The sequence below is a fragment of the Glycine max genome, chromosome 13 (assembly GCF_000004515.6).
Source record: "Glycine max cultivar Williams 82 chromosome 13, Glycine_max_v4.0, whole genome shotgun sequence".
In the NCBI taxonomy this organism is placed as follows: Eukaryota; Viridiplantae; Streptophyta; class Magnoliopsida; order Fabales; family Fabaceae; genus Glycine; species Glycine max.
In genome coordinates, this window is record NC_038249.2 from 31,569,513 (window position 1) to 31,581,107 (window position 11,595).

At 30.1% G+C, this 11,595-nt stretch overlaps 1 protein-coding gene and 1 pseudogene across 1 annotated transcript; both read left to right on the top strand.

Annotated features, from left to right (window-relative positions):
- The first annotated feature begins 541 nt into the window (after nt 1–541).
- LOC100807221 (probable aspartic proteinase GIP2) lies at nt 542–2,433 on the top strand. Its single transcript, XM_003542835.4, has one exon. It carries the CDS (start codon nt 757–759, stop codon nt 2,176–2,178), a length of 1,422 nt encoding a protein of 473 aa, XP_003542883.1. The 5' UTR covers nt 542–756; the 3' UTR covers nt 2,179–2,433.
- Nucleotides 2,434–4,746: 2,313 nt separating this feature from the next.
- On the top strand, nt 4,747–6,386 carry LOC100809179 (probable aspartic proteinase GIP2; annotated as a pseudogene).
- The last annotated feature ends 5,209 nt before the right edge of the window (nt 6,387–11,595 follow it).

Below are 11,595 nucleotides of genomic sequence, written 5' to 3' on the forward strand. Positions count from 1 at the left end.
AAATTAGTATTTTTATCATTTATTTTATTATTTAAGTTTAATTTGATCTTTTAATTATTTTTTTCAATTTTGTCATCTATTTTTTTAAATCGTTTCATTTCTTAAAATAAAATATATATTTTGTGACAGTTTAAAATTACAAATTAAATAATTTTAAAAATTAGACGATGAAATTAAATGAAAAAAATTAAATGATGAAATTAAACTTAAATAATAAATTAGAGAAAGAAAATACTCATTTAACTTTTTTTTAAAAAAGGAAATTGCTAAATTATGTTAACTCCACATCCTTCTTGCTTATATTAAAAAAATATTTAATACTTTGAGATTATAAACGTGAATTATTTTAACTTTTTGTTACGTTGAGTTTACATTTCAGAGAATAATTTTGCGTCACTGATGATTTTGTTAAATAAGCCATTTACTTTCTTCCTAAGAAAAACCATTTCCTGTCACAAAACAAAATCATTTAGTTTCTTGAAAATCAATTATTTGTCGAAAACAGAAGAAAAAAAAATTAAAATGCCTCACGTTATTTTAAATCATTAGTTACATTCATATAATAATAATTGATGTTACAGAAAATCATAAAAAAAAATGCAATTGAATCTATTACAACGATTAATTTTTTTCAGAACCAAAATGCCTTCTTTTTTTTATCTTTCCAGCTGTACTTTCACGTTTTACTGAGTCTCTTTCCGTATTTAAAGTTAGCATCATTAGCCACCCATTTTGACGAAACACAAACTATTTAACATGATGAATAAGATAACATGTCCACATGCCCCATGCATCCCCTGCTATAAAAGTGAAACTCAGCATTGTGAACTAAACACACCAACACATCCATTCATTGTCTTAATGTTAGCAATGTCTTCCTCTTTCTCCATCCATTTCTTCCTCCTCCTCTCAATAGCCCTTTTCTCAGTTTGTTGCTTAGCAGCATCTCAAGCTCCCACCACCAAATCACACCCCTATATCCTTCCCATTAAGAAAGACCCCGCAACAAATTTGTACTACACTTCAGTTGGCATTGGAACTCCTAGGCACAACTTTGATTTAGTCATTGATCTTTCTGGTGAAAACTTATGGTACGATTGTGACACTCATTACAACTCATCATCCTACAGACCTATAGCTTGTGGCTCAAAGCAATGCCCCGAAATTGGATGTGTTGGTTGCAATGGCCCCTTCAAACCAGGTTGCACAAACAATACATGCCCTGCTAATGTAATCAACCAATTAGCCAAATTCATTTACAGTGGTGGCTTAGGTGAGGATTTCATATTCATTCGTCAAAACAAAGTGTCTGGTTTGCTTTCTAGTTGTATTGACACCGATGCATTCCCATCATTCTCCGACGATGAGTTACCTCTATTTGGCTTACCCAATAACACCAAAGGAATCATAGGCCTTTCAAAGTCACAACTTGCATTACCAATTCAGCTTGCATCGGCAAATAAGGTTCCTTCAAAGTTCAGTCTTTGTTTGCCTTCTTTAAACAACCAAGGTTTCACTAACTTGCTCGTTAGAGCTGGAGAAGAACATCCTCAGGGAATATCCAAATTTCTCAAAACCACTCCGCTAATTGTCAACAACGTTTCCACAGGTGCCATATCCGTGGAGGGTGTTCCTTCAAAGGAATACTTCATTGATGTGAAAGCTGTTCAGATTGATGGAAATGTTGTGAACTTAAAGCCTTCCCTTTTAGCTATTGACAACAAGGGAAATGGGGGAACCAAACTCAGCACCATGAGTCCTTTCACTGAATTACAAACAACTGTCTACAAGACTTTCATTCGAGATTTCATCAAGAAGGCTTCGGACAGAAGATTAAAGAGGGTGGCATCAGTGGCACCATTTGAGGCATGTTATGATTCAACCAGCATTAGAAATTCCTCAACTGGACTAGTTGTGCCAACTATTGATCTAGTGCTGCGAGGTGGAGTGCAGTGGACTATTTATGGAGCCAATTCAATGGTTATGGCAAAGAAAAATGTAGCATGTCTTGCAATTGTTGATGGAGGGACAGAGCCTAGAATGTCGTTCGTTAAAGCTTCAATTGTTATCGGTGGATATCAGTTGGAGGACAATCTTTTGGAGTTTGATGTGGCTTCCTCCAAATTAAGCTTCAGCTCATCGCTGTTGCTCCACAATGCCACATGTTCACGTACTTGAATGTCATAGCCTTATAGCCTTATTACGTGTTGAAATTAGCCACTTTCAATTATCTAGTAGCTTCTATATCTTTCAATATTAATATTATATAATAAAATATTTAATTAAGTTTGCTATGTTGTAAGCAAAAACACATCCGTGTTTCATTTGTAGTAGTAGCATTTATTTTTATGCTTGACGGGACTGTGATCCCAAAGTATGATAACTTTTGTGACATGTGTAAATAATATCTTCAAGAGTTCATGCCCGCAAAAATATTTTATTTCTATATAATTAATCCTTTACCGTTTATTATTATTATTTAAATTAATGCGAATGAACAGACTATTTTTAAAGGGAGATACAAGATTGATTGATTGGATAGGTAAAGAAGAAAATGAGAAAATGATTGATTGATTGGATAGGTAAAGAAGAAAATGAGAAAATGGTTGCGGGTTGGATTCCTCTAATTAACAAAAATGTTAAATTACAATTTTAATTCTCTTAATTTTTTAAATTTATGATTTTCATGTTCTTGATTTTTATGTAGTATTTGGTCTCTTAATTTTATAAATTTGTGATTGATAGATTATTATATAAGATTAGAGATTAAATATTACGATTAAAATATAAAAATAATGAATTTGTGATTGATAGATTATTATATAAGATTAGAGATTAAATATTACGATTAAAATATAAAAATAATGAATTTGAAAAATTAGGAAGATTAAAATCATAATTTTTATTAATAAAAATTATTAAATTAATAATTAATATTTTTTCACAGAAAAATAGATTATTTTAAAATTTATTTGATATTTTAAAAATTAATAATTTATTTATTTGGTGTTTCAAATATTCATTTGACAGCGATATGGTCTTTTAAAAGTTTATAATATGGTCATTAAAGTTCAAAGGAGTCATCGTATTAAGTATTATACATCAAAATAAAGACTATTATCATGGCTTAAAATATTCAGAAGAGTATTTACTTGATAATACATATATTTGAAGAACTAAATTAATGCCAAGTAAATATTTCAAAATTATAATTAGGAGTTTAGTTTATAAAAAAGTAAAAGTGTTAAATCTTGTGGCAAAAATTAATTTATACATACTTTATTTTGTTTTTATATGTGAATTGCATATATATATATATATATATATATATATATATATATATATATATATATATATATATATATATATTATAATATATACTCTAAATTTATTTTAATATGTAAGTAAAAGAGAAGTGTCAAGATTTTAAAGAAATAATATAAAACTTATAAAACAAATTAAACTAAAAACAAAAAATATTAAAACTACAAAAAAAATTAAAAACTGATTTTGATTTTTACAAATTTAAAGCTAAACCACCACAAGACATTAGTAATTTAATGTTATACTTTGCAGTCAATTGTTTTTACTGTTATACTCCAAAAGTTTAAGTTAAAACAACAAGCTATTTCACTACTATTATTAGGAGCATTCCTGGTTCAGTTTGTTTCAATTTAGATTAAAAAAAAAATCTAAACTAAACATAAAACAAATATATATAATTCCATTTGGTTGGATTTAAATATATATAATATCAAATCTAAATAGAACCAAATCAATCTTCTACGATTTGATTTGGTTCGATTCAGTAGTTTTTTATTTTTATAAATTTATTATTATAATATAAAATTTATTAACTAAACTTAAGTTATATTATTTTTAAAAAAATATAATTATTTTACTTGTTTTAAATAATGTTAATATTCATTAAATAAAATTAATATAATTATAATATGTGATTTGTTGGATTTGAATTAAATCTAAAAATTTATCCAAACCATAAATAATATGCAGTTTTTTTTTATATTTTTAGCTTTTGCGATTCTGGTTTTATCAGTTTTTGGTTTTTATAATCAATTTAGCGGTTTACGAATTGTTTGGTTTAATTTTAAATAGCCTGACTGTTAGTTATATTTCAATTGATTTTGTTAACTTTGGTTTGCCCAAGATTAAAAGTGGATTTAAGCTTTTATATTTTAATTGTATAAAAATCATTAAGATATTAGTTAACAAATCATCTAAAACTAGCAAGGGATGTGATTTGATTGAGCAGGATATCTGTATATTGTTGCTAGCTCAAAGAACATGTGCTGCTCGCTTAAGAGAGTCACTTTTGGCTGCTTAAGCGTCCTGGAAGGCCAAAATTTCACTACTTTTGGCCACTTAAGCGAACTTATCTGACAGTCCCTTTTACTTTTTGCAAATAAAAAACCCAGTAAATAGTAGAATGGCACAATTCTAAGACACGAAAAAGTTGTATAAATGATACTTATATCATTTGGTTTCTCGACTAATTTACTATTCTTGGGGTCTGTGAAATTTTCTGAGTACGGAAATTTGGGGTCTGGGACTTTTCGGAGTACGGAAATGTCAACAATGGCAAACCAAAGCAATAACTGCATCATTTATATGAAATATGCATATATCCACCAGGCTGGCCAAGACACAACTCAACACGTTGAGCATTTAAACCATTGAGTCATCCTCTTTGACCAAGCACTAAACTAGTCAAAGAGTCACAAATATCATGACTTTAGTTGCATGCAATAGGCCATGGCCCTTACGATAAAAGGGAAACTCTGCATTTGGGACTTCATAAATCATTGCATCAACCTCTTTAGCTATATCCACAATGACTTCTTCATGTACCATCCAGTTCTTTGTTTTCTCTATTACCCTAATTTTTTCAGTTTCATACTTATCAGCATCACATGCTCCAAACTCCGAACCACACCCCTATAAACTTCCCATTAAGAAAGACCCAGTAACCAATGTGTTCTACACTTCAGTTGGCATAGGAAATCCACGACACAACATTGATGTAGCCATTGATCTTACAGGAGAAAGCCTCTGGTACGACTGTGCCATTAACTACAACACATTATCCTATATTCCTGTCAGTTGTGACTCACATTCATGCCCCACCAAAAGCACTATTCCATGTGTTACTTGCCATGGCCCTTTCAAACCGGGTTGCACAAACAACACATGTGGTACTTACAATTACAACCCCTTAGCTCAAGTAACTTTTCCAGGGGACTTGGCTCAGGATTTCATATTCATTTCTCAAATTCAAGTGTCTGGCATTCGTTCTGGCTGCACAAATGCACATAAATTCACTAGCAATCTTGTAGGAGGGTTACCCAAAGGCAGCAAAGGAATGTTAGGCCTTGCAAGGTCAGAACTTGCAGTGCCAACTCAGCTTGCATTGCTGAAGAAACTCCCTCTTAAGTTTTCTCTATGTTTACCTTCTTCTAACAACATCGGATTCACTAACTTACTCATTGGACCTGAGGGACATGAACAATCTCAGGATGTTTCCAAATATATTCAAACCACTCCTCTTGTTGTCAACCACTTCGACACAGGTCCTTTGTTTGAGGAAGGTGCTCTTCTACAGAATACTTTATTGATGTGAAATCAATTAAGATTGATGGCAATGTTGTGAACTTAAAGCCTTCCCTGCTGTCCATAGATAGGAAGGGCAATGGGGGCACAAAAATTAGCACCATCACTCGTTTTGCTGAATTACAAACTTTTGTCTATAAGCCTTTTGTTAGAGGTTTCCTTAAGAAGGCTGCGGACCGAAGACTAAAGAGAGTGGCATCAGTGGCACCATTTGAGGCATGTTTCGATTCGAGAAGCATTGGAAATTCCTTCACTGGGTTTGTTGTGCCAACTATTGATTTGGTGCTACAAGGGGGAGTGCAATGGACTATTCATGGAGCCAATTCCATGGTAATGGTAAAGAAAAATGTAGCATGCCTTGCATTTGTTGATGGAGGGACAATGGCAACAATGTCGTTTTTTAAAGCCTCAATTGTTCTTGGTGCGCATCAGTTGGAGGAAAATCTTTTGGCGTTTGATGTGGCTTCCTCCAAATTAAGCTTCAGCTCTTCGCTTTTGCTCCACAATGTGACATGTTCCCACCTTTGAATGTCATAGGTTCCGAGTTCTGCAGCATTACATTAGTCATGGTGAATAATGAAGTTTGCTTTTATTCTATACAGTGTACCCATTCTTGTTTTATTGTGCCATATTTGTAGTAAACCAATTTTTTTTATTGTGTGCCATAATTTTTTTATTCTTATGCCAAAATATTAAATTGTAAATTTTTTAAAAATTTTCCTTTCATATTAATTAGCTGACTCATATTAAATTCTAACATTTTGAGTGTTTCAGAAGTATGATTGCATTGGGTGTATGGATTATCTGCAGCCACACACACAATTGGTTAAATTTCATTCAACAACAATGTCGGCCTTTTGGCATTGCCATAAAAAATAAAGGATTTCAATAGATTTGCTTAAACCCAGCAGAAATGGAAGAGTCTAACTAATTAACATTAATTGAAAGGAAAAACGACCAACACATGAACTAACATTGTGCATGCTAGCGGCTGCTCATGATTCTTTGCAGTATTGCTTCCATTATATGATTATTTTAAGTATTGTTTCCATGTGCACGTAGTACTCAATAGTCGACATTGTAATATTTACGTATCGATCTTCTCAAATAACTGAAGTTTACTCTGGAATCTGAAAATTGCCAAGTATGTTAGCTCTCAGTCAGGTATGGAAGTTGTATATACATAATTTGCTTTGCAACAGAAAGGTTTATGTAAATAATGTTGTTCTAGGATGACCCAATCACTATTCCCGGAAAAGGATTTAACAGACTCATTCCAAATCAATTGGGATCAAAACTAGCTAAGTAAGAATAATAGAGAACCAAAGAGAGATATGAGTTTATATTTTCCAGTAATCCATAAACAACAGGGGAGCATCCCATTTATAGTTAGAAAATAGTCATATAATAATAATAATAATAATGTGTAATAAAAATAATTAACTAAAAGTAATAAGTAATTCTTATGTTTAAATGGGATATTAAAATCAATTTAAAACAAAATTATGACTAATTAAAACAATAAAAAAAATAACAGTAAAGTCATTATATTAAAAAATATTCCAATTTAAAAAACAATAAATAGTAACCTTTCGAAATAAACAAAATCACAACAAATAATAGGATTAGCAAAGTTCTTGGAAATATAGAAGAGTCATCAACAAAAAATGAGAATAAACCAAATTAAGGATTTGAAAACCCCCTTTTAAGAGTTGGAAGGTGTTCACAACACTTTCAATTTGAAATGTAATATAAGTGTTTATCATATCAAAAGAAAATATATTGAAATGTTCGGAAAAATACATCTGCTGAAAGATATATACACACTTTTATTTAGCTTAAGAAATGGTCCATAAGTGGACTAAATAAAAATGCAATTCTCTAATCCTCATGATCTTCAATTTGAATGCAACAAATTATTTTGGGCTCCCCAACTTCACATTTTGGGCCTTCAACTTTGGAGCATTCCTTAATCAAATTTGTCACCATTTAATTTGATTTAGAGCGTCTTCCCGATCCTTGTTCTTGTCACTGGTCTTCCCGATCCTTCTTAATTTTTGTAACTTAGTAAATAAATTATTGATAAAATATAAGGATGTGAAATTATTATGGGGACAATAGTAATTTTTTTTGGAGGTGATACTAGATAGATCGAAAGAATTAGATGATTAACTTGAAAAGGATAAAAATAACTGATATATACAATACAAGTACGATTCACCTAACAATTCCAGTGATATATACAATGCAACTTCTCTACATAACACGAGATAATGAAAATTTAGGAAACCTAATTTCTGGCGCACATTTTATCAAACATCTTCGGAGTTGGGAGAATTATTTTTAAACAGAACACACATATGAAGCTGCCAATAATTGTCACTGCACTTTAAAAATAGTTACTATTCCTTTACATATAAACCCCCAGTTTGATTTCCAACTATTGTGAGTCAAGATTGAACTGATGGCGTGTGAGTTAGCACTTTTGCATAACCTGTTGCAGTTTTAAGAAAGTGGATAGAAGGAAAGAAGAAAAGGTTGAACAAAGATAATTCTTCTTTTTAAAAAAAAATATGTTTAAATTGTTATGCTGACGAGGAAACAATTGAAACACTACCTAACACATGATGTGTTATGTTAACGTCGGTGAGAGGATAAGCTCAAGTTTTGGAACAACAAAGTGGTAGCTTAGGCAATTCTTAATTCTTAATGTAAAAACGTGACTTATTTATTAGGTAAGGTTTGGTTTGTTGGTTTGTTGGCGTGTAAAGTGACTACACGAGAACGTGAGAATGAACTTGTCCCGTACGAAGGACCTTTTCACGGTGACTCACTCCGAGCAACGCTGCCTATTTTCCACACACCTTATCAACAAACGCGTGTCGAATGCATGTGCATCCCTTATCAACATGTTTGTACCAATCTACAACGTGTCCAAACTCAAACATTGCATTTTTGTGTTGTGATATATTTGGTATATTATCATCATCATATCCATTTGGTTGAGCAGGATGCTCAGTTATTATAATTCTCACTATGAATCAAAATAATTAGACGATCAGAAATGTTAACTAAATTATGAGTGGAACTTACTTTCTTTTATATCTTTAATAAAAGCTGTATTTGAATACTATGTTATTAACATTCCTCTAAATAAAAAGTTTGTTATTAACATTTATGTTGAACCAAAACTCCTGCAGTAACTTTACCTGTCTGGATTTTATATTCACCAAGTTCCACAAAATTTTATTTAATAGTTCATATGAGAATTTTATATGCTAAGCATTTTCTTTGCCGTACTAAAAAATCATTTTACGACTTTATATTCTCATTCTTTTAACTTTCATTTCATTTTTGTCCTAAACTAGCATAAATTAGATTTCAGTCCGGTATATTAGTCGTGTACAGATACTTTGCTTTACAACAGGTTTTAATATAAATAAATAATAGGATCCGCAAAGTAATTGATTGAAATTAACAGATGAACTCAACAATTCAAATTGAATCATATTCGTTCAGTTAATTGGTTTGTTTTACTTTAAATCTGAATCAGATTAACCATAATAAATTCAATATCAGATTTGTCTTTTTTTTTTCTTTAATCTGAACCAACCCGATGAATTGATAATTTTTTAAGTTTAAACGGATACATTTTAGATTTTATTACTTAAGTTTATCTTCTTCATTAATCTTATTACCTTATCCAGTGTTACCAAGTGACTTAACTACTTCTAATTATTATGTAATTTGTTTTATCATATTTCTTAGTACGGAAAATAATGAGACTTGTAAAGCGATAACAATAAGAAAATAAGTATTAAATATAATACATATTTAATCATTAAAAAAAGAAATATTTTTACTTTTCATTAATATAAAATTAAATATTTATATAAAATAAAAAAAATTAGGACAAAATTATATATAATTACTTATTTTTTATATCATAACCTAATAATCCAAATCAACCAACCCAATTTTAATTGGATTGGTTTTTTTTTTTTTTTGAATTGACTATAAAAATTTCAAAATTCAAATTAAATCAAACAAATTGAATATGATTTGTTCGAATTTATTATCTAAGCTAATTCGACCTATGAATATCCTTTTCATATATATATAACGATTAAAAGTGGAAATCGTATAGCAAATTAATGCTTAAATTCCACCAAATTTGTTTTATTTCACTCCTTCCAACTCATGATAATTGCATTCTAGTTTTTTTTTTAACACAGAATCAATAAAAATTGATAAATAAAAAATAATACTTTACAAAATTAATATTATCATCATTAGTTTATTTATATAATTTTTGTTACACATCAAGATCAAGAGATATAAGTAAAAAATAAAAATTAATATTATATTTAAAAATTAAAATAAAAAATATTTTGAGATTTAATTTATTTTTACATAGCAATTAATATTATGAAACGGGTAGATTACTAATTTTTATTTAGAGGGAAATGCTCATCTCTACGGATTCGTAAGCTATTGTGTTTGGTTTGGGAGGAAGGAAGAAAATAATATATAAAAAATTTATGTTAAATTCATATATTTTATATTTTATTTTAGTTCAAATGATTTTTTTAAAATTTTTATCATCTCAGCCGAACATAAAAGTAGTTAACAAAACTCTTGTCGAAGCAAGGATTTTGATGTCTGCCAAAAAGACTTTGTTTTTTATCTTTTAATTTAATATTCAGCCATAATATTTGGATACATGTTTTTCAGTCGTACTACATACATAGCATTAATATATCCAATATAAATACGTGGCTTCGTGCTATAATTTGTACTTTTTTATGGCGCAGAGCAATAATTTGTACTGAACCTGCCGTACTATACGTGTCATCAAAAGGTGGTGTTAAAATAACAGGAATATTGATTTAAAAATTAATGAGTTGTTTCCTAAAAATTATAATCTCTTTTTTTGGTAAAACATTTCACTGCTAATTCCTTAATTCTAACATTAATGGCGAACAATAAACTATCTGGAACTTATTTGCAAATTATAGTACATCTCATAAGATTAATAAGCATACAGTGATGCTGCAGTGTTGCCTAGTTGGAGGAAGAGAACTCTGGCAACATAAAGAAATACGGATTCACCAGTTTCATAATGTTAAATTTTCTTTGAGTGAATAAATATTTTTGTCTTTGTGATCATTTTTTAAGTTAATCTCTATCTTTTTAAAATTTAATTTTCATTATATGTCTATGTCATAAATTTTTATTCATGTAAACAAAATCCTTAAACCTCTCTTTCTAATAATGTGACTGACAAGGGATGGGGACAAGTCACTGTTAAAAGGAGCGACTTTGATAGCGTTTACCAACGCAAGCGTCCACTAATTTTTGTTTCGCGTCAAATTTTTTCAAACTTAGGATTATTAATACAAGAGTGATGCATATTCTCAAACAAAAAAATTGAGAGTGATGATGCACTTAATTATAGTCCGACGTCATACATAAAAAAAAAAATTGTTTTTTTATGGATTTTATAATTGAAATTTGAATTATGAAGCGCAATAAGCTTAAAATATATACAAAAGCCCATGCCACAGATTATGAGTCGCTGTACTTTGAAGACTTGCATTCTTAAGATTATTTGAATTGACTATAGCAGCGAAGAAAAATAGTCCAGAAGCTTCATTTTATGGGGGAAAAAATAAAAGTATGGGTAATTAATTTATGTATCGCTAGAGAGCATCTTGAAGGAATAAAAAGATATTCTGTGCGCCACATCTTTTGTTTGTTTCGGGAGAAAAACTGTGTGCTATGAGCTGTATTTGTATCTTGTATCTTTACCGTCCCTTATAAACGGATATGCTTTTCCCACTATGATCATTCCACAATAAAATGCGTTTCTTATCAATCACACCCACCAATTAAAATTAAACAAAAACAAAATCAGTCAATCATATGCTTACATCAAATGGGGCAATACTCACAAGTCACAAGTCA